The sequence below is a fragment of the Hypomesus nipponensis genome, chromosome 10 (genome assembly GCF_054491055.1).
Source record: "Hypomesus nipponensis isolate SF chromosome 10, ASM5449105v1, whole genome shotgun sequence".
NCBI lineage: Eukaryota > Metazoa > Chordata > Actinopteri > Osmeriformes > Osmeridae > Hypomesus > Hypomesus nipponensis.
In genome coordinates this window covers 9,312,250-9,336,100 of record NC_140370.1, presented here as the reverse complement: position 1 = coordinate 9,336,100, position 23,851 = coordinate 9,312,250, and the positions used below count along the sequence as shown (strand labels likewise).

At 41.5% G+C, this 23,851-nt stretch overlaps 3 protein-coding genes across 16 annotated transcripts in view; 1 reads left to right on the top strand and 2 right to left on the bottom strand.

The window, feature by feature from the left end:
- The window catches only part of rasal2 (RAS protein activator like 2), a 41,437-nt gene extending 28,462 nt beyond the window's left edge, over positions 1-12,975 (bottom strand). For 3 of the 4 annotated variants that reach the window (XM_084707271.1, XM_084707273.1, XM_084707272.1), the window contains exon 1: positions 12,216-12,975. In XM_084707271.1, the coding sequence (XP_084563397.1) occupies positions 12,216-12,342 (127 nt within the window). In that variant the 5' untranslated portion in view covers positions 12,343-12,975. Of the gene's footprint in view, positions 1-5,528; positions 6,091-12,215 lie in introns of those variants that run through there. The other variant, XM_084707275.1, reaches the window with a different exon arrangement.
- An 841-nt stretch (positions 12,976-13,816) lies between these two features.
- LOC146271556 (protein NCBP2AS2-like) lies at positions 13,817-14,526 on the top strand. The gene has a single exon (XM_084708136.1). The coding sequence runs from the start codon at positions 13,892-13,894 to the stop codon at positions 14,180-14,182; it is 291 nt and encodes a 96-aa protein (XP_084564262.1). The 5' UTR covers positions 13,817-13,891; the 3' UTR covers positions 14,183-14,526.
- A 1,315-nt stretch (positions 14,527-15,841) lies between these two features.
- The window catches only part of dlg1b (discs large MAGUK scaffold protein 1b), a 68,180-nt gene continuing 60,170 nt past the window's right edge, over positions 15,842-23,851 (bottom strand). For 5 of the 11 annotated variants that reach the window (XM_084706578.1, XM_084706567.1, XM_084706572.1 and 2 more), the window contains 9 exons: positions 23,718-23,787; positions 21,823-21,922; positions 20,402-20,443; positions 19,322-19,372; positions 19,048-19,149; positions 18,590-18,762; positions 18,330-18,439; positions 17,555-17,646; positions 15,842-17,275 (listed from right to left, as the gene is read on the bottom strand). In XM_084706578.1, coding sequence (XP_084562704.1) covers positions 17,169-17,275; positions 17,555-17,646; positions 18,330-18,439; positions 18,590-18,762; positions 19,048-19,149; positions 19,322-19,372; positions 20,402-20,443; positions 21,823-21,922; positions 23,718-23,787 — 847 coding nt within the window. In that variant the 3' untranslated portion in view covers positions 15,842-17,168. Of the gene's footprint in view, positions 17,276-17,554; positions 17,647-18,329; positions 18,440-18,589; positions 18,763-19,047; positions 19,150-19,321; positions 19,373-20,401; positions 20,444-21,332; positions 21,367-21,822; positions 21,923-23,717; positions 23,788-23,851 lie in introns of all 11 variants that reach the window. The other 6 variants (XM_084706570.1, XM_084706574.1, XM_084706577.1 and 3 more) reach the window with 3 other exon arrangements.

Here is a 23,851-nt window from a genome sequence, read left to right as displayed (position 1 = left end):
GCAAGGATACTGTAGACTAGGCCTAATTGGACTAGCACGTCTATGGAAAGCACCATATGCCTGTCAAAAAGCCTTGAAAATAACCGATGAGCATAAAAAAATAAAAAGATAAGATAAAAAAGATAAGAAAACTGGCTAGCGACTGTTCCAAGTTCAGATAGAGTGAGAGTGCAAGCCACTGGCCATTCATATTACGTAACTCTTCACTTCATCCCCTTGCGTGCTATAGCACATCTGCGGTGTTTGAAAACCTGCTTATGGCCTTTTTGCTAACGAATGTGCCAGCATTATGCTCATTTGCCAACACCTTTCTCACACTGTCGGGTTTAGGCCAGGTGTGGGCTACAGTGCTGATGTAGCTCTGCATGCATTATGCTTTCTAAAGCTGTAACAGTGCAAAATATTTAAATAAATGTATACAGCATATATCTTCCCCTGCAGAGTTCGGTTCAGTTTAATACGATAGTATTATATGTGTTGTAATGACAACATCACAACACATATTTAATTCTGTGAAGTGATGACAACATCAACATGCTTTCAGAACCAAAGTCTATGTTGGCTAATATAAAATTGTAGAATAAGGTTGTACAGAGTATACTCAAACAGGTCTGTATCAATGAATTAACTATGAGGACTAATGTTACATGGCTGTCAGATGTCCAGGAAACCTGAATGCAACAACTAAAGAGAACAAAAATGTTGCAAAGCCAATGCGTGTACATTTCATTAAATGAGGCCAGTCAATTCAAGTATAATACTTATTACATGAAATGCAACGTTTGGGAAATTTAAACCACAATATCGGAATTGACCATGGGAAGCACTCTGTCTCAGTAACTTTACATTTACTCTTGACAGGCAACAAAAATAAAAGTTCCTATATGTTTGCGTGTGCTGTCACTTAAACAGCTAGTTAGCTCCCAAAGACAGACGAATAGGTCACTGCCAATATAGAAAGATAATATTATCTGAGCTCTGGTAATGGTGTTGGTTGACCAACATTCTAAGTAGAACTACAGGCCACTACCAGGTACAAATTCTAGTCAAGGCCAAATAGTAGGTTTAGGCTTTTAATGCAACAAGCCGTTGGAAATAAAGTCTGTGTACATAATGTCTGGCAAAAGAAGAATTACAAAAACAAAAACAATCCGTGGAGGCCGCCCACATCAAAACTTGGTGGAAAAATACCCCCAAATTAGCTTGACAGACAACACAAGAAGGCATGCTTTTGGTTTTCATTCAGCGTGAGTAATGAGTCAGAATCACTGTGTGGGTGTCCTGGAGTTGTGCCCCCAAATGTCCGTATGCTTGTTTGTACTGCATTCAGGGCTGAAAACAATTAGCCAAGCGCAGTATGCTTGCCAGCTGGAAACTAGCTAAAGTTGCCAGTTTGTGACCTGGCGGGGGTCACAATGCATTAATGGCGTTATACAAGGGAGGGATTGAACCCGGGCCCCAGCATTGAGACTATTGAGAATGGGTATCTAGGATACATGTGAAAAAGCAGGAGAGAGAAAGAGCGAGAGAGAGCGAGGGAGAGAAATGAGACCATAGAAAGAGAGAGAGAATGTATGTATAAAACTGAGTCAACAGACACTTGTGGCTTCTATGAATATCCCAGACAAGTCAGGCAGGCAGTGCTGTGTGTGACTGAACGTAGTCCACAGGAGGTGCATGAGGAGAAATCCTACCCTCCCTGAGTCCTGTATGGAATGTCTGGGAGCAGGGGGTGAGGTCTCACCATCTGTCCTGGATGGGGTTTCAGAAGCATGGCTGGGGTCGCTAATCACCACTACCCATGTAGTCCCACCTACACATACACAGACTCTAACGTAAGCACACTGTGTGCACGCATAGAGACACCAGCATAGACTAACCAAACCTGTTTGGTCACCAACCCAAATCACATGGCATCATATCCTAACCTCAAGCCTTGGTAGATTAGAGCAACCCGCCACACAAAGGGGCGATGAAGGACTAAAATCAATCACCTACACTGCGTAGGAATTGAATATGAACCTATATCATTTTCCACTTCTCATTTTTTATTCAACAGAAAAAAGTTCACTTCCGTGTTTCCCATCAGAAGTGCTGAACAGCAAAATGTGTCAAAAAATCCCCTGGCCCTTTCTCTTTCACATTTGATAGAAAGAAGAGAACGGATATCTAGTGAATATGCTTCCCAAAGACCACATATTGTGTTTTACCAGGAGGAAGACATTTGCTTTTGTCTGAAACAAATGAGGAGTTTTGTCTTGAAGGCAAAACAGAAAGACATGATTATCACACAGGACTTAAAGTTAACGAATGGTTCACCCTCAGGGGCTAATTGTCTTCAAACTTAATTCTCCTAGTGTCAGCCAGGTGTGTCCACACCCCACACTTGCTTCATAGGCACAACAGAGGATGCTTTGTTTAAGGAAGCAGTACTCTTTACCTCAATGTCCTCCAATGGGCCAACCTTTACCTAGCTGTAAAGCAATAGGACCACGTCCCTATGGCAACCAGTAAATATGCACCTCTCCTCCAATCACAAAACAGTGACATCATCCGGTTTTATCCAGATAGGGCTGGTGACTGGCCGACAGGTGGGGGGAGGGGAGGTGGTGAATGAGGTTGGAAACAAACACAGACAGAGAGTGGGTGTGGTACCAAGAATTACCCTTAGTATCGTAAGCTGCCACTTGAACTAGACAGGGCCTCTGATAAAATGTTATTTAGAACGTGACCCGAGATATAAACACTGTCAATAATACAACAACACGAGGGTGTATTGTAATCGTGTGAATTATTTGTTTTCAAATTGCTCATTACTACTGCATTACAATCCCAAAGGACTAAATCCAGCAACCTCGCAAAATTAGCATGTTAAAATTGGCATCTGGCTACATAGGGGCTGAGCCATTGTCAAGGAGGAGGAAATTACTGCAATTAACCCCAGGACCTTAACCCCAGCTCTGTCTTTCTCAAATTGTGTGGCATTCTTGTTCAAACTGTGTTGGGACACCGACAATGTGATTAAGGAGTAGTTATGCTTTACATATAAAAAGGGCTCATTACCTGTTGCCTTTCGATAGGAAATTACAGTTCAATTTGACTGTAAATATGCTTTATAGTAAAGCTGTATCCGTAAGCAAAATCAATGAATACACAAAACAGTATTGATATTGATTTCAATGCAGAAACAATTGGTTCAAGATTGGCTTGAGTTACTCCAACAGGTTACTCCAACAGATCCACCACTCTGCAAGTACAAGCCAATGGACATTTTCTTTATCATGTTTGACAGATTAATTACCAGTCTTGCTGGTGAGTTGGTTGTAGATTTTTGTAATCTCTGAATCAACATAGAGTATGGCCTATCCACGTCAGCATGTCAATACTAACCTAGATCATTTGTCTGTGCTCCTTCATAGACTGAGACTGAGAATTTTGGGGAAGCAGTCCCTTGAATCTGATATGCTGGATTTACACAACAAAAAGGATTTTGTTGTTTAAATGTTTACAACCAAGGTAGACATGTTCATGAAGCATATAGAATGATTTTTTGAAAAGGTGGAAGTGACATCAAAACAGATGGGTGTCTTTGTGAAAAAACAACAAATTCATTGTTTCACATAAAAACTGTTCAAAACATCAGTTGTAATAAATAATTTGTGGTTTGCCTGTTTTCTGTCTCACTTATCACATTTACACTTGAGCAAGCTCAGAGCCTAACTGTTTTGTGTTCCTCAGGGGAGCACTACCACTGAGTGACATTGTTAAATATTTCAGTATGCTACCATTAGCAATTTTCCCTACATCGGGCTTCTCTTCTTCTGCTGTAGAAAAATGTCAAACCTATGGCAACCAATGTCAGGGTTGACTGGTGATGTCAACTCTTACCTCTGCAGTTTGCAAGAATGCTCTGCAGTTTACAAGAATGATGGTCATCACTTGGCCCAAAAAAAAAACGTCACGTCTTGAGAGCATTTTTTATCTCATCATCCGCAAATCTGACCAGAATATCCCACTATTGTGAAAGTCTAAGCATTTCTTGCCTTTGTGTACTAGCTCTCCCTTCAACACCCTTCTCAAAAGACTTCTCTCGAGCAGATGCTCCAAATGAAAATGGGGAAAGCCTCCTTTTTCCCAGGACTGCTAGAGAGCCACTGTTGGCCTGAGCTTTGAAAGGTTAATGAGCTCTTAGGTAGCGCTGCCACATTCTTATTGTTATCGTGTGTGCATTTATTTGTGACGGGGGTATTTGCATACAAAAGGAGACTATGTGGTTTCCCCTCTCTCGCTATGCAAGAGCTGGCTACCTTTGTGAAGCCTGCCTCCTCCTCTTGCTTGCTGTGCACCCCCAGGGTCAGCCTGCACAACGCCAATCCTCTCCGAGAACAGCCAACCTTTGAAGCATAATATTTTGGCCCAAAGCATTCCAATTTAGTCTGATCACCCCCCCAAAATAGCACAAAGCTAACGACCCCCTTGAGTTATGGCACAGGCATATGGGTTCCTTAGTCAAATAGCTCGCTTGGTTATGAGAAAAGCTGTCTCAAAGTGAGAAATCAGGCTATCCTGAGGGAAGTAGAGTGCAGTGAGCCTACAATGAGGAAGCTAACATGTTGTTTACCCAACCATTATTGAGAAGTGAAAGATGAAGAGAACAGCGGTTGTGTGTCACTCCAAGCCGTCTTGTTTTACTATACCGGAAGGTTCTACTGAGGCACCAAAGATTTTAGGCCACATTTAACCAACAATGCTAGATAAGGGTTAACCTACTTTTGTAGCAAGACAGAACATACCCTCAACCAGCACTACACTAACAAAATGAAAGAAAATGGGTTAAGTCTTCTACTGTATGACTCAGGAAGGAAAGTGCAATTGGGAAAGAACAAAAAAAAATCCCAAACTGGTTATAGGCATTTCCATGACCGCTTCGAAAATACAGTTGGTCTAAATGTATGACTGACTTGACTGAACACATAGCAATGTGTGCTATGAGGTGAAATACATGACAGACAATTCCAATTCCAGCATGGCAAATTACTGGGGCTATAGTGTATAGCTCTTATATGCTGATGTTTTTTTGTACCATGGTGTAGACAGTAGACAGTAGAGTGTGAATTATAACTCAAATATGAGAAGATTTTTCTTTTGGGTGATTGATTTAGCTATCAGTAATGGATGAAAACATTGGTTCATCCTTCTCATACAGTCTGAAACATGAGGCCTACATCATGTGATTTGCATTAGAAAATTAAATTAGCATAACTTAACCTTCGACAATTTTTGTTTACGGCCTCTGCTATTTGATCGAGCACTGCAAGAATCAAGACTTTAAGTGTGAATAAATTATATATACAAAAAAGCCCAAAGGCTAGCACTTGCAATTAGCTTGACTCAATTAGCATGGGATATAGGCATCCACAACAATAGCAGAGAGTGAGTAAATTAACCAGTCAAACAGTCATATAAAAATATTAACATTTGAACATCTGATGATACTCTAAAAGGAGGGTTTTAGAGAGCTCCCCTACCAGACAGCGGGCTCTCAGATTCATCTCCGATACTGAGGATCCGACCAAGTCTCCGTGACACAGACGAAAACAGGCCGCTGACAAAAGGGCTATTTTGCGCCGAGTCTGAGCCCACCTTCCTGAGGGCCGTCTCCTCAGAGCGGCAATGAGCACCTGGCTCGGACAGAGACCTGTGGAAGGGTACCCTGAGGGGACGGGCCTTCTCCCATCTCCCCTGTCTCCATGTGTCACTCTGCTCAGCGGGTACTGGGACGATGCTACTGGTCACCCTCCTGGGGAGGCTCAGCACTCTGAGATGGGCAGGTTCCGCTACTTGACCTTTCCCTTCTGAAATTGCCACCTTGGACGGCAGCTTTCCAGGCGTCAGAGGAGCAGATGTCCTCCACACATAACCGTCCAAAGGCTCTGCAGCAGACTGGGAGTAGGGTTTCTTCCAGGACCCCCCCCAATGGTGCCAGTGAGGTGAACCCTCACTGCAAAACAAAGGCCGAGATACTTTTTCACGTAAATATTCCCTCTCCTCTGAGACTGTTCTTGTTTGACTCATGATGTCATCTCGACCAAGCTTTTTCCAGCAATAAAACAAGACAAAAGATGAATTTCTTCAACTGGCTGCGACGGCTAATTGTTTGACAGCACCCCAACCGTTGAACTCACAACAGCAGTAACTGTTCCGTCATAGCAATTCTCCAAGCCATGTTTGAAGAATTTCTCTTTGATGACCGATTAGACAATCTGTTCCATCTCTCGTTGAGTAATATGTTCACAGGCTCAGACTTCAGTATTTGGCTTAATGGCTGATGACATTGGCTCCTCTTCCTGAAAGAGGAAGTGGGGTGTCGTATAAGTGCGTAGCCTTCCTCGAGGCCTGTCCAATCACAGGTCGCAAAAACTGGAGGCCCCAGATTGTGGTTTCCGTGTATCAACTGTTGAGTGAGTCAAATCTGCAATCTCATGCCTTGAGTAATTTGCCAGTGACCATAATAGTCTAGACAATATTAGAAAACACATAGAAGAACACATTTCTGTTCATGTCCATGGCTGTTCACATCTCATTCAAATAGTCATATCAACTCTCAACTACAATGGTTTCACTTTTATAGCAGGATAGCTGTCTCTGCACGTCCCAACATGTCTGACATTTGATATTTCAAATTAACATACTGGTAGGCTACTCAAAACGGGTCTGAGAAAGACTTTCTTTCCTAGGATACAGACAATGAATATGATTTCAGTCCCAGTACAAGGTGTGAATATAACACTGTAGTGTGAGATGAACAATGAGACAAGTGCCACATACAACTACGAGCTGGAATTATAACATTTAGTGCAAAAGGAAATAGATCATTGAGTGGAGAGGGAAATTAACAGAGAAAATTCCTTAACAGAGAAAATTCATACAAATGTTTCGGAGTTGAATGCACTTGTTCATGACATGAATATCTTCCAAAACCTGCAACTAGGCTAGACAACAAAAAAATGCTGTAAGCTACAGGAAATTACCATGTTGTCATTCATCACCACCAGTCATTCCAACGCTCACTGCTTAAGCTTCTTCATGGAATGATTAAGTCTAACACATTGGTTTATTAGCAGAGAGGAAAAAAATGCTAGCAGGGCAGCATCACCCTGCTGCCACCTCCATGAGAATGCAGTGTCTCATAAATATTCATAAGTGGCTGAGAATGAGCTGCCCCTGGCTGGGCCCCAGTCCACAGTGATCCAACAGGAAATGGGAGAGGCGTCCCGCAGGGAGCTGTGTTGGTACCCCTGCCTTTGTCACTACCGGGGCTCGTTAGAGCACACATCCCTATCAGCACTGAAGCGCAACTTGAAACTCTGAGCCAAGGGAAGCAGAAAAAAAGAATCACATTGCTTGAGGTCACTGTGGTAGCCTCATTATCTTTAGAGTAGGAGACCAGCAAAATAGCAAACAAGACAACAACGGTATAGCTAGCCCTGTAACAACATAGTGAACATAATCTAGTTACGGACAGCACCAGGTACATTAGAGGTCTTAGAAAAATCCAAAAAGGCCCACTAAGTAACCAAATACTTGGATTCATTGGATAACGAGGTGGTAAAGCAAAGCTCAGTAGCAACATTCATCACATCTAGGTCAGTGCTGGGACACGGCAAGCCTATCCAGCAGCCACAACAGGGATGCCTTGTAAAACCTACAGAGTGTGAGAATCAGACTGAAGGTTTCAAAGGTCCGTGTCAGACAAGATGGAAATGCAGCTTCCTCTCCTGTTTACATGGCATTTACACCAACAGGGTAAGGACCCCTTTAGCCTTTGGTGTCAGAGATCCCTGTGGTGATTTCACTCTGATGGTGGAAATGTGTGAGTGGTCTGTGCCAAAAGACAACATTTGAAACATAGAAAAGCCTCTTAAATGATCCCCTTTGACTGCCACTATTGCTACAGATAACCATATCTTCTTATGATTGCCTTTTCATTGTTCCTAATAAATAGGACACACACACAAAATAACCACATCCAAACCCATATCCAAGCCAAGCACCGGGTATGTGTGAAGCTCATTTCCATGCGCAATGAGGAAATTTGCATCAAGGCTGGAACAAGATGAGTGAAATGGCAAGCACAAATAATCATCACATCCCCTTTCTTATTTCACATTCGTTAAGCCCACACATAGGCAACCTGGATACTAATGAGTGCATCTGATGTCCATAGAGACAATAAAGGGGCTATGGTATAGACAACAAACAAAATCATCAAAATCATCTCATTAACAGTTAAGAAATCTGTGTCCCAGAGATTCCAAATTGAGAGCGGCCAGGGGCCACTCAGCAACGCTGGGTTGGCGGCGGCAGCAGGCATAAAAAGAAATGGATGCAAGACCAGAGCAGGAAGTTAACATCATGATCCAGCGATGAAGAGATAAAGAGGGAAATATCAACTTGTCTGTTGACACACTCACTTACTATTCTAGTCTCACAAACTGTCTGAAAGGCGCTATCTCCCTGCCCCTTCTCCTGCTGTGACGCATGGGCTCATAATGTCTCCACTCGGAAGCATAGGGAAAATGACAAGGGGCTGCTGGCTTCATCCACAGCCACTTTGTCATCCATTTTTGGAGGCCCTGTCCAGTCGGAAATCAAGAGCAAGAGTGCAGGCACACCCCCCTGGTCTAAAAATAGCACCTTTCCATAAAAAGGGAAATAAATCAGCCGATGAATAACAAGGGGGTGGGTATGGAGTGTAGAGGAATACGGCCTTCAAAAATTCTTGTAAAGCAATACAATGTCTATGATGCCGGCTGGCAGAGCCACTTGCTCTCAGATCTTGGTCCTCTGGCAGCGAGATATTTCCAGGGTCTGGTTTTGGTATTTGACACCCAACAAGCCAAAAGCCAGTTCAATTATTTAACGTAGAGAGAGGAAACATTGCTGTTATTCTGATCTCAAAATAGTTGAACATGTTTATCCCACAACTGGAACTAATGTTCTAGAAGAACAAGGCCAAGGAAAGGAAATTTGTCTGAAAAAACTACGACTCAACTAACTCATCCTCTCAAACCTGACCTACCCCATATGTGTTTTTCCACTCAGGGACAAAATCCTGAAATAGACAACAGTTTATTTTTAAACGACAGGTTAGTTTCTTGTTTGGTTTTCAAAGAGGAAATCCTGTCCTTGTCCCTCATCTCCCAGCCCCCCTGATTACAACGTGGCTTGGAGCCACCTGGGGAGGGAGCAACCAAGACAAGGAACTTTCCATTTCCTACTTTGTTCTGCCTTTGCCATTGTTGACTAGTTGGGTAAAAGAGCAACCAATGACACATAATCCTACACTTTAAACCGTTTAAGAGCTCTTCGTCTCTTGTTTGGTAAATGTTTCTGACGGTATTTTTCTAATAAAAACAGAATTTGGAGCCACTTTATATTAACGTACGGTTGATCATTTCCCATGACATCTTTAGGGAGTGCCAGGTGAGAATTAAGTATAACACTTGAGAGGACAAGACTCCCACAGTCCCTATCCAATATAAATCCAGAATCTCCAGGGTGGTCAATAACCTGACCCCATTTAACAGTCTTCTATCATACAATCAGAGGGTACTTTACAAAGCAGCCAAATAAACAAGTTTCAGAGTTGCCAAGAGCGTCCTGCAACGGAACAGACTGTGACGAGCCACCGGCTCCTGCTCTCATGACCCCTGAAGCAGGATTTCCAGCAGAAATGTATTTCTGCCTCAGTGTCTCTTGGCAGTCTCCTTCACATAGCTGCACAGTGATGCGAGATCAAACTGAACTAAATCAGTGAATTTATGCATTGAGTGAAATAGTCATACATACACAAAGAGGAAGCAACCATTGAGGAAATCTAACCCACTATGCCATAACAGGCTCTACAAATACTTCAGTCCTCTGCCAAAGACACATGGAAAATAAAGACTTGGAAACAGGCTGCAGCTAGGACACCAGTATCACTCAGGTGGAAAACACTGAACAGTAACCATTGTCATTCAATAGTTATGGGGAACATCAATAAATGAGTGATTTATGTAAGCAATGTAGCACCTTTTTAGATTTGCTTGGATGATAACAGGCCAACTTGCTCTAAAAGCAGAGTGAACATGAATGACTATCAGTTGCAAAACTGACCATAGACTTTGATTCTAAACATTATTTGAAGTTTATAATCTATTGTTACATAGTTATACTGTAAGAAGAAACATGGTCCACAAAGTCATTCAAACATGATCCTTTGCCACATGGTCACACTAGGTATAGTGAATTGGCTCACCAGTCAACTAATGCAACCTACAAACCTACCACCAAAAATAGACCAAATCAACTCTGATGAGATACAATATTAAAATGCACTTTGAACCACACCAGTCCTTTAATCTAACTAAATTGTTAAATATCAGAACAAAGTTGTATTTTTTCTTAAGAGCCTACATCTTTCAAATATGTGGAACTGAATCCAAAACAGGATGGGAGCTATTTGTGTTTTCAGGTAACGCCTGGGATTCCAGAAGGCTGTCTTGGTGCCAGAGTTAGTGTGTAGGAGGAAAGGGTGGACCAATAGCAACTCAAGACATCAGCTACTTGCCCTGATCCACATATATGATAAACAACAAATAGACTACCCTCATAGGTAAAGAACTGCGATACACAAAACACACATGCTACACTGTCATTATCATGGGTACCATTACAGCGAGTGAACTTGAATGGGTTTGGCTGGTAAAGTATTGGAATCCGTTAACAGACAATACCCATTGTCTTGAATTTGTACTTATTTGAGGATTGTTAACACTGAAATAAATACAAATCTGGATCTGGGGATCCTCAGTGTGATCATGTATCTTATTGATCGGGCTAAATACTAGTTACTGCAGCACAGCACAGCACAGGAGAAAAAGATAAACCCCTTCCTTGGGGTCCCTCCCTCTGTCAGTCTTTAATAGGCTTAGATAAAATACCCTTTCTCTGGCTATCACACTTTGTCATCGCTTTAAAAGAATCAAGGAGGACACTGACAATGCACATTAAAGAGACCTGGGCTGGGGATAATCCTAACCAGTATGGTGCAATATTTGAAACACACAGGGCTAAATCCACTTGTACTTTACATGCTTTTCTTGGATTATGTTTCTGGACTGTTAAATATCTGAACACTGTTCTATGAATAATTTGTCTGTTTACTATAATAACACATGTTGGAGTGATTTGACTGACCCAGACAGAAGCAGTCATGACTGAACACTGCTTTTTTCCTAAATGTTAATTTAGGAAGTAAAATGTTCTACAGTCTGCATTTTGAATGTCCACAAAAAGAGGTGAGAGAGAGAGACACACAAATAATTGGTATCTGGATGAACAAGCGTCCTTGTTGAGTTATTTCAGTTTGGGATCGCAGTGACGAATACTGGTGCCGGCCGCTCTAGAATCCTGGTCGCTGAGGTCATTCACAGAATGGTCTGCTTACATCACAGCCACACCAAGTCGTTTCAAGAAGGCAAAAAGAGGGGGTGGAGAGAAGGGAACAGGGAAGTGGAGGCAAACATCCTGAGAGAGTCCTGCATGTGAGACTCAGCTTCTGGCCTCCACAAACAATCACACCATTCACTGCTGCCCCACCACAAGGTCCTAAACAAGATCTTCAGGGTAACTCATCTAGAGGTCACATGGGTCCAGTTAACTGTGGAAGCTTAGAAATTGAAACACTCGAACTATTTTCTCCTGTAGAACGCATTATCCATAATAAAACACAGTTTATAAGTGTAACTTTGTAACTTATTGGTCAAACGGCAAAACATAAACCTACCAGACAGACCTTGTCCTGACAGTTATTGGCAGAAATAAAAATGATCGTGCTCTGGTTCAATATTTATCTAATTAATAGGGTACATTTTGAGTATCTATTCAATATCTATTTACGGGCTCTTATTTCGATTGTGTAGGAACACAACCCATTTAATGACGTTAGTGTGACAAGTGAGGTCATGAAGATATACACCTGGGCATTTGTAAAGGGCTTGTTTTGTTGAAATGAAGCCTAATTAGTTATTTTCGTGTTCAGCCTACATGGAAACTGATTTTAATAATATTGTCTGACAGAAACCATCACATAACCTACCGTCACAGTTGAAAAACCAGGACAACCAAATGTGTACTAAATACAGTTTAAAGTTTTCTGAATGTCTTACCATACACGCGCATCCATCCTTGTTGTTGGCACAGCGAATCCACCAGAATTCGGTCCACCAAGGGCTCAAAGGAAATCAGTCCCCCGTGAAGAGAATCCACGTCGCCTGTAACGGAGTCGATCTCCATTCTTGTAGGACTACAACACCTTTCGGTAGAAAGCTTCACTAATCAGAAAGTCAAAAATCTAAAAAGTCCACAGTGCGGTCTTCAGTGCGATGCCGGTCCTGCGTTGTTTATCGACCCGTTGACTAATTAAACGAAGTTGTATTTCAATCAGAGAATCCAATTCTTTGGTCATCAAGTTTACTCGCCCTTAACCAGCTTGCACACACAATTTCATTGTTTGATTGCTGGCTAGCTGGTTCCTTAGCCATGAAAATTGGGAACATACGAAGCTACCTAGTATTTTACAACCATTTTACTTCCCATGGGTATCCTAAGCAAGCTATTTGCAATTTATACTTCAGTTTCAGATCAGCCTGCTGACATGCTGATTCAGTGAGAAGGTCTGTAGCAATCGCCGCGAGCTAGTCCGACCTCCATATCCTCCCAGCTCAACGATTAGGACCAGCAGAGACCACTGGAAACAAAAATGTCTGAATCAAACATATTAAATCCAAGCGAATAAATATTCCCACACATTGTCAGTACCCAAATCTGCAGTTGAATTTCAGTCTGCCATGTTTCACTTTAAGGTGTCACTGATGTGTTCTGTGATGTCCCCTTCTTCTTCCCTGTTCCCTCACCCATGTGCCTATTCGCATCCAGACCAAATTTTTCCAAGTCATCACATGCCAGCGCAAGGTTCCAGTAGGAATTCAGGACGACCAGTGGATCCCAGAGTTTATGGATTAAAAAAAAGTAGTTTGTATTATTTTGTACAAAGTGTTTCGTGTATTTTCACTATGACATTTACTCTTAACGAGAAACAACGACGACAGCATGACACAACTAAGTAAAAATATGTTTCATTTTTTATTTATGTATTATTTACTAATACTCATCGATAAATTGATATATATATATATATATATATATATATATATATATATATATATATATATATATATATATATATATATATATATTTACAAATGGTCAGGCAAAAGCTAAGTGTTATTAAAACAAAACCATTAAAGTTGCTGAGCTTTCTAGAACATACAGCTCTCGACTGGACTTGCAATGACAGTGACATTTACTTACAAAATTAAAAAGAACCCAAGTAACAGTAGGCTATATATTTATAACCAAAAAATTACGTCAAAAAAAACATTTTTTAACTTTGAGTAGCTACATAAAGTTTTTATGTGTTGACTTCATTCATTTGTGTGTATTGGCTCCCTCTTGCGTTATTATTTGAAGGTGCAGCGTTACAGCAGGTACAACACAACCATCTTATTAATGGGAGAGAATACCGTTATTTCTCATTCTTCCACTTCTGTATCAGAAATCTTCAGCTACCTACAGCATCGGATGCAAACTGTTTGACCCGTCTAAATAATTGTATCACGGCTCTTACTCTTAATGCTTTGAAGACATCCATACCACAGAGGGCGATATTTTACACATGGTATTGAAAACAGTATCGAGGAAGACCGGACGTGCAGATATTGTATTCACATCACGCGTCAGTTGTAAGTGTGTATTATTTGGCATTCGTATTCATCTACGGGACATGGTGTTGAAGTACCTCCTATCCGCTTTAGTAAGTAAAGCGCAGATTGTCGAAAAACTAGCCGAGTCAAGACCGGTCAGACGGGCCGCACAGATTACAGCCTATGCTTTGATGAAGGCAAAAATTGCTGGTAAAGACGCGACAACCAAAGTCCTGAAGTCAAATACAGTGCGCCAGATACGCCATGAAACATCAGAACTTCCAAAGGACTTTGGAGAAATGGGAAAGAAAGCTGGGAGACTCCGGGACACATTAGTCAAGGACGTGAAAAACGGAATTAGAGGCAAATAAAACACAAAGACAAATGACAGAATTGACAACTCATGGTGGTGTGTTCAAGCGATTTTCTTCTGCGTCGTGGAGTGCATCTTGAGATGGCAATGCAGAGCCACTGACCTCCGTCTGCGTTCTGCAGGCTATGAATATTACAACCCGGTACTTACCAAATGTCAACTATATAGCATCTGGAAATGCAGGCTATTGGAAATAAAAGTTTTTTTGTGAACATAGAAACGTTCATTTAGTCCTACTGGCTCTTAGCGTTACATCCAATTGTACTTTTCTGGCAAATGCACATCACGTTAAGGGGGTTATGCCTTTAAACTTGGATCCCCATTAAAATTATTTAACGTAAACTCTTGCTTCCGCTTCATCTCTAAGAGTAGCCTAGGTTGTCTTTGTTGTTGTTGCATCTTTGACTGTCAGAGAAATACCTTGTTGTTTCAAGCTACAGCACAGCACAGGAGAAAAAGATAAACCCCTTCCTTGGGGTCCCTGCCTCCGTCAGTCTTTAATAGGCTTCGATAAAATACCCTTTCTCTGGCTATTACACTTTGTCACTACAGATTTTTTCTTTACAGTTCATAGTAAAATCTATATGGACACAGATATGTACATTCTCAGGTTCAGAATACCTTCACTCAATTTTCTCACACACCCAACACTGAAATGTTTCAATACAAACTGAACACCATCCAATCTGACCATTTCATTATAAGAGACACACTCAGCTGTATGAGAAAAGTATATTCTTTTTATCTTTTATTAACCGTTCTCGTTTCGACCAATGGCATGAATGAGAATCGGTCACATATTTACATTTTCCAGAGAGTCCAGGAGATTTTCAGAGGACTGGGGTGGTGAGGTGGAAGTAGAAGCTGTCTTGAGAGTAGAAAAAGCAGTACATCTCCAAGGAACAAATGGAATGGATAGGCCTTTGCTCAGAGACCAGGTATAGCACCCCCTCTGCTGGGTAGAGTTTATATAAAAAGTATGGTATTTCTAGTGGACCGCAAGTTCACATCTAGAACCAGTCTGGAGAAACCTGTGCGAGAATAGCCAGTACATTCCTCCCATGAAAGTTTCATCAAGATGCGGGGATTTTGCATTGGGTAACCGTACGGCGGGGCTAGACACTGTTCTATTCGGCTGTCTGTTGATTGAAGTATTTCACAAAAAGACATCAAAGCTTGTATCACATATGTAAGAAGAATGATTGCTCAATCCCCAGCTTTCTATGACTCATCTCCAATAAATACAGTTTCAACACCTTTCCTCTACAGCCTGATCCTCTGAGGGCAGTACTCCCTTACACTGGTACAGCAACTTAGTTGGTTTTCAGTCCTAAAATGACATCTCACATTCCTATAAAACCTGACACACTGTCAATTTCTCTGTTCTTTTTGTTTGAACAAAAAGTTGAGGTATCAAGTCATAAATAAACCAGAATTCCCACAGGTTCACAAGAACCAGAAAAGGGAGCATTGTTAGAATGATCATTTTACTATATTAAACTTTTATTATGATTAAAAAAGTTAATTAAAGACAAAAGTATGATGTGGTGGGAAACGTCAAATAAAAATATATTCATATTTAAAGATCTTTATACTTTTTGTATTATATATGATTAACAATGCAAAGAAAATAATTACCATAGTAGTAGTGCTTAAGTAAAGTTCAATATAGACTTTTATTATAACAAAATAGGCAGTTTACGGAGGGTTAAATATCTGTTAAAATCTCATTGTACAATAAATTCTTCAATTGTTGCATCTGCATTTTGCTGACAGATCTATGGACACCTACAATGGCAGTTCCTTTTCCGCATTTGTAAAGGACTCTTAAAAAAATAACTCAAATGATCAAAAATAGGTCATTGAACAGTAAGACACTGATAACTGCTTAAAAAAATGTTACATCATCCTTATAGCGATCTTAAACTCAAGCTCTGAAGCGGTGCGTTTTTGTGTCGTCCTTTGATCAGCATTGAGTTTTTTTTGTAACACAGCCTTGCAAATGTCCATTAGTCCAGAAACCCACTGGCCAGATTAGTTAAAAAATACATCTGCAATTAATTCACTGTTGAATCTGAACAGTACAACCCAGGTACCATCCTCTCGTTCACTCCACTTTGTAAAACCCAGAACACACTTTCACAAACCCATCTCCAGGACTTGAGTTAAAGACTTTTGTTCTATCCTGTCACACACAAAATGCATATTTGTGTATCTCAAAGATGCAAAGTACAATGGCTTTTCTATCATGGACACACTGGTAAGGAGAGAAAAGGTGAATACAACTATGTGTTAAAAAAGGAAAATAATAATTTTATGATATACTGTGTATGCTGAAGGTACAGGATGATAAGGGGTGGAGGGGAGAAAATATACTAAAAGACATGCTGTTAAAGCTATAACGTGCAAAGTTTTGCTCTGTGTTTCCACTATACTTTTGACGCCTGAAAGCCTGAGTCGGAAATCCCCTCAGTCGTCTTCGACCCCCCCTCCCCCCAAAAATTAAAACCTTTTTAAATAGGACATACGCACCCACAATCCACTTACACATACACATTTGTTTCACCTCCCTTAAACATTAAGGAACTGTACCGTTTTTAAAATCCTACACCCTGTGTGCTTTGCGCTGTTGGTCTCGTTCACTGGGTGTCACTTCTTGGGGGTGACCCCAATGGGGACTCAAGACTTCGTACAACATGGTCCAACGTTTTCTGGTTGGCCAATAAGGTCTGACAAACTTTGACCTTAATATGAGAAACCTGGGATAGAGAGGGGAGGGGTGGGTTAGGTAGGAAAAAGAATGATGGTATCAGGGACTGTGTGGCAGGTAGACAGTAGGGTACGTTTGGTTGGGCAGGAGTGGGTTTGGGGTGAAGTTGGGTTGAGGGGGTGGGGTGGGGGGGCAGTTACAGCAGACCAGTTTGGTAAAAAAAATATATATATAAATACAGAGAGGACAATGTCGGAGTAGAAAGCGTGACCTTTCATAACTTCTCCTTGGATAGTACCCATATGAACGGGCCAGATTGTTCCTCTATGATCTGTTTGACTTGATCGTAGATCTCCTCCAAAGTGTCTCCTTGAACAATAGCTGAAAGAAAGACAGAAGTAAAGTCAGTAAATTACCTTGAAGGTGGTTTACTTGGTACATTATTTCACTACAATATCACTGAAATGCTACCATTACAGGTCATAATCTTAATAATGAAGATCAGAACATTAGTATACAACTGCTCAAAAACAAAAATCAGATCATTGTCTGTGACGCGGTACATTTGGTCAAAGCGTAGAATGAGAATAAAATACTTCTTTGATCTTCCCTCAACTTTTTAAGAATATGCCCCTGTGTGGGTGTGTGGGGTGATCGTACCTGTAAAATGCTCAGTGAACTCCTGCTCCAGCTTGGTGGCTCTGTCAAAGGTCTTCCTTCCCTGCTCCTCTGTCAGTCTCTTGTTCATTTCCCTGGTAATTCAGGTTGAGAGGAGAGACGCATTATGGCCCCTTTCCATTGACAGAAGCATGCTTTGTCAGGTTGTGTTATAGATATATACACACACACACACACACACACACACACACACACACACACACACACACACACACACACACACACACACACACACACACACACACACACACACACACACACACACACACACACACACACACACACACACACACACACACACACACACACACACACACACACACACACACACACCCCTATCAGCCATAACATTATGAACTAATGCCTGATATTGTATGAACTTTACAAGCATGAACTTTTTCAGCAATATCAGCTACAGTAGCTTGTGTGTTGGATCTGACCACACGGGCTGGCATTCGCTCCCCAGATGTATCAATGAGCCTTGCCCGCCCATGACCCTGATACCGTTTTTTGGAGATGTTCTGACCCAGTCGTATAGCCATTGCACCGTCCAACCATTGCTCGTCAAATTGACAGTTGCCATGATAACGAGATAGTCAGTGTTATTCACTTCACGTGTCAGTGGTTATAATGTTATGGCGGATTGGAGTATATGGAATTGACATCTAAACAAACACGAGGTGTTGATCTGTGTTGTTATGTGACCAACCCGAGACACATGATGGACCATCAGCTGGCTAACAGCACGCTAACTCACATGATGTTCTCCACTGATTTGGGTTTGATGAAGACAGCAATGGGGTGGAGCTGTGCCAGCTGGAGTCTCTTGATGGCGTTGCCCGACACGTCCAGGATGCAGTGTTTGCCCTGAGGTGGGGTGGGATAGGGAGAGGCACTTTTGAGAATCAGTAAGGGCTACCGTTTGGATCAGTACATTTTTTATAACATACGTTTATTAACCCGGGGAGAAAAAAAAGAGTAAAAAACCACTTATGGAAGGATTTGCATGTTGTATACCTTCTCTGCCACCTCACGTACGGACTGCACACTGGTGCCGTACAGGTGGTTGTTGTACTGGCCCGCTTCAATGAACTTATGGTCCTGGATGTCCTTCTCCATCTGCTCTCTGGAGACCACAAAGTGGTAGTCTCTGGCATCCACCTCGTAGTCCCGCTTGGGCCGGGTCGTGTCTGAAAACAAAGAACAGGGGGAATTCTCTTAGGAACACACATTGTGAAGATGGGACTACTTTGGAGTTGAAGGATTCAAATGATCACTCCATGGATTTTGTGAGGGTTGCATAATTTTCTCAGTGTTAACCGTTGATGCATATGCACAGTAGTAAACATGTGATCGTATAGGTCAACTTCATATAGAGTGATATAGGGGGGTTTCTTGGGAAACATATTGTTATAACATTTACATGGCCCTTTACAGGCACATCATAAGCCATTGACAAGTCGCGTTATACTCACGAGGAACACAAGAACCAAATTTGTCTGGGAACTCCGATATCAGGTCATCATTTATGCGATCTTTCATGGGACCCAGGATTATAACTGGCCGGGTGTAGTTCACTAATGGAAGAATTATTTCTATTAATTCCATATAAATTAATGTTTAAAAACACAATATCTGAGGCATTACATATGAAGTCAAGTTACCCTTCCTTCATTGCAATGATCAACTTACAATCCACTGCTAACATAGTCAACATTATGGAAGAAGAGGACAGGAAACAAGACCTACCTTCCTGTTGGCTGACTGGCTCGTAGGACAGCACATATTCTTCTTGACCACCTGTGAATAAAGATGGTTTTAACTGTTTAACAGAACATATAAAGCTAGCAACGGCTATTACTCCTACCACTGATAGCCATAGTGGTCATGTAAAATGTAAAGTAGACTATTACATTATCTAGTAAATCTATGAAAATACATCAGCGGTGTGGAGATCTTTTGGACAGCTATGGAAGGATATGGAATACGCAGTGAATATGGGAATGCTACATCACTTTAAGTAGGAGCATCATAGATTCTATTGAAGGTGAACTACTTGGTAGTGAGGACACACCCCCATCACCTGGTTGCTATGTGCATCCAACCCCCTATAAAGGTTATATGGGGTGAGATCCCAGTGTTGTTTGTAAGACGAATATCAATAATGCACGGATTAGTTCACAATGCTAACATTGTCCTTTTTATGTTAAGATCAAAGATTAACCATGCAGACCATAAACATGTGTGGCCACATTCCAAAACCCACATACTCATCCCACGCTGACGCATGCAACACAGAAGCCTCACAAGCCTTTTATATCTTTCATACATACTTGATTAATGAAGATTAACAAGCCAAAAGCAGAAGGACTAACATTTTTACAGTGGTATTGACCAAAATAAAAACTCTTATCTCTATGGTTACTTGGCCTGTTGGGGACAAAATTCTGCAGCCTCATGCAGTCTGCTTGTGTGTCTACATCTACTTACAGACACATCAAGAAGTTAATTCTTTCATTACTTGTTATGTGATCAACAATGCTGGCATGAAGATAGTCCACTTGAAAAACAAGTATTTAAGATGCTGCTTTGGGGACCATTTAATGACATCAAGTGACCAGCATTCTTACAGCTGCAAGCCAGTGACTGAGCCGGTATCAACTCACACACACCGATTCATTGGTAGCTCACATACAGTTGCTTTAGTGTGTTATTATTGGTTAGCGTCAGTATTTTTGCATCATTCCGCACAGCCTGTTGCGGGGAGCAGGAGAGGGCATACCATAAGCTTAACAGCTGTTAATACCCCAAATAGTGGGTGAGACTTACGGTAACTACTTTCACTATCGCTGGCATTAGAAGTCACATGTTCTGGAATTACAACAGAGGAGGTATATGTTTGGTGAGTTACCACAGTACAGTAAGGGCGGCGATTCAGTGTGGTTCAAACCAGTGGCTTTCCTTGGCTAAGTATGAAGAGAATATAGATTTTAAATACACAGAGGGAGTTTCAATTCATTAGCTCCTTTAATCTTCCATAACATGCTACATCGAACATATATACTTCACTTGAGAAGGAACAAACATTTAAAAAAATTGACAAATCATACACACGTCCACACACAAAACACACACCGGCACATTTCTTCTCTATTGAGCAGAATGTGCAATGTTTCCCAAAGTCCACATATACTTTAGAACTGCACGTATCGGAATATATAGTACACATACCAAAGCTAGCCCTATCTAAAATTTTGTATTGTGCTATGGACCGTTTGTGTCAGGAATAAATAAATAATAATAATGAAGGGTGTCTCTTAAACACCGAATTAACCAAACCAAGGATATGGGTAAAAAGTGCCTCCCCCCTCCAAATACTATGTTCGGTAGATAATGGATTAGGGCGAGGACTTACCTGCTTTTCATAAACACAAATGAAAAGAAAATGGTTCCTAGTCTCTATGAAGGCCCAAAGAAAGGATGCAAGAGGCTGGAGATGGACTGGAGGCACTACTGGGAATGCTGCAGGGATGATGGGACTGCGTGTGTATCTGTCAAACGTATTGTCTGTGTGCAGTAGGCTTGTAATGATGTACGTGACGTCTCAAGATATACACAGAGGGTAATGTATGTATGTGGACTGAAGAGGAAGGGAATGGAGAAAGGTTCTTATCCAGAGGGAATAATGAGACTGGATGGATAGCTTGGATGCCTTAGGTGCTGTAGCCTAGTTTGGGGTCTGGGAGCTGAGAGAACTTACTCTGGCCTTTCGAGAGCATGTCGTCAGGGTTGTCCTGTGGAGCAGTCAGCAGAGAGCAAGCCAAACAGGAGAGAACACAACCACAAGAGGACAACATGTTACTGGAGTTACAGTGAGAGAGAGACGAGTGGGGGTGCGCTCCAACCTGACACAGCTAGGCCAGTGCAACAGGGTGGCCATTGTGGTTCAAGGGCAGGTTGAACTCCTGTGGTAAATTTTGGCTCCAACATCATTTTACTCTGTGTACATTTACCAACAGCTAATGTATTGTAGTAATTGCTGATTTTGACATTCATTGGCTTCTCTGGAAATGTGTTTCATCACCTAATATTGCTTATTAGGAGAAACTGTGGTCTGCTCCTGTTGCACTGACTGATGCTTTGTCTGGAGGTAACCTCTCTGGCCTCTTCTCTCATTCCTGACCTCCGACCTTTAGCACTGTCAGGCTGCCCCCGTGAACGTCCTCATTTCTCGCTCGCGCTGTACTTACGCTCAACATCACTCGTTTCCTGCTCGCTCGTATCCTTGTTCTTGTAGAAAAGGAACTTTCGGGAAAAGAGGTTCTTTTTACGCTTGTCATTGAGTGACTGCTGAGGAAGAGAGGGAGTTGGGAAGAGGAGAGGGAGGAGGGGAAAGGAAAGAGAGGAGAGAGGGAGGGGGGGATGAAAGAAACAAAAAGGGGTGAAAAGGGGGGGGGTGTCGGATGTTGATATGAAGAAAATGAGAGCCCTCTCCACCACCTGGTACTCTTGAGTCTGTGGCTAACGCTGCTTCCTGCCAAGTCAGCAGGAAATCGCAAAGTTGGACATATTGAATGCATTGAATAAGTTTGTCACTGTATTCAAGCTACTTGACAGGCGGAATTGTATACGGCAGCATTATGAATACTGCTATTACTGTGTATGTTCAATAAATTCCCCTTGGTATGGTATTTGTAGTGTAAAGGCACACCAAGCTAAGTTGATCAAATACAGATTTTTATTGTATCCATTATACCATAGTATTTATTATACTTTTAATAGTTATGGTTGATTATGTTGAAATAATTTATTCTAATACAGATCTCGAAAATCTTTAACCATACAAAAACAAAAATACCTTAGCCACAGAATCAGAGAAGTACATTCAATCCAAAACAATATATAAGAATGTCCAACTGGAAAGGAATATCTTTCTCAGAGAGAGAGAGGGAGAGAGAGCTATGAAACAAACTGTTTTTAAACCCATTCTTTATTTTACATGCAGAGAGGGGAAAAGTGGGCTAGGTCAGATTCAATATCGATATTTAGGCAACTGTCTGGTCCAAAACCTGAAGTTATGATTAAAGAACGCATGTTGTCAACTCTAGGTTGTAGAATCAGTTGACTGAAGCCATCTTCTAAAAATAATGATGCATGCGCTTGAATTTACATTTTGCTCTGTACTCTTAATGTAAAAAACACATTTCTCCCCTCTATTCAAAATTCATAGTGAATCAATAGCAGAACGCGTCGAAACTCAATAAAAACCTGTAATTTTCCCACCCTCAGATAGATGACGTTAGAACATGCAACATTTGTTACAAACTCACAGCAGCCAGAGTTAGGATCAGATCAGCAGAGAGAGGGAGGGGGGGTGGCTGAGAGTGAGTGAGTGAGTGAGAGAGTGAGAGAGTGAGTGAGTGAGTGAGTGAGTGAGGAAAGGAGGACAGCATGGTGAAGAGGAAGGGCGTGGTGCGGATGGAAATAGCGGAGGCAGAGAGTCAGACATCAATGGCAAGCGTATCTGTATTCTGGTTTGTTCCGCTCATGCACGTTGGTTTTGGGGTTTCCTGATTGCCGAGTTAGGAGGCAGCGTTGGGTGTTTGGGCTGGCGTGTTGAAGGAACACGCCACAGGGTGCTATTTCACGGTAAGGGACGGAGAACGTGGCTGACGAAGGCATGTCAGTGCAGTTATATTGATATGAATACATGTTATTAAAAGGCAAATAGGACGGCTAGACTTGGGGCAGCGACAGTAAAAAAGGTCATCAATACATGCTGTTAAACTTTCTGGCCAGCATTTTCAACATTAGACAGTCAGTGAACATTAGGCAGTCAAAACTTATTAGTATTCCTTTTTTATTATTATCAAACGATCCTGTTCCTATATAACTTGAGACATCAATCGTTCAACACGAAGAAGTAAGAAAAAAAACATCTAATGCTTGGTTGAAAGTGCAGGTTGAAAACTTGATATGCACACAATGTGCTGAAACAGAGACATTTCCATGCATACTAATCAGTCCATCACAATTATGTAACAAATAAATATGTAAAAATTAAATATATATACACACTATAAAATCCAATGATAACTGATGTTCTAGCACCTTACAACTAAGTAGAGAAGACGGATGCTCTTACCCCTCTGTCTCTCTGAGACTTGGAGTTAAACTTGACCGTCTTTAACCTCGCCCGCTCCTTCTTTTCCACCCTGAGAGGAAAAGTCACAAAAAGTCAAGGGTTATTCTCTACTAAAAGCCTCATGGCTCCCCTTC

Bases quoted from the DNA above. Each gene is read 5' to 3' on its own strand.
- LOC146271556 (XM_084708136.1), top strand. From the start codon at position 13,892: ATGGTGTTGAAGTACCTCCTATCCGCTTTAGTAAGTAAAGCGCAGATT.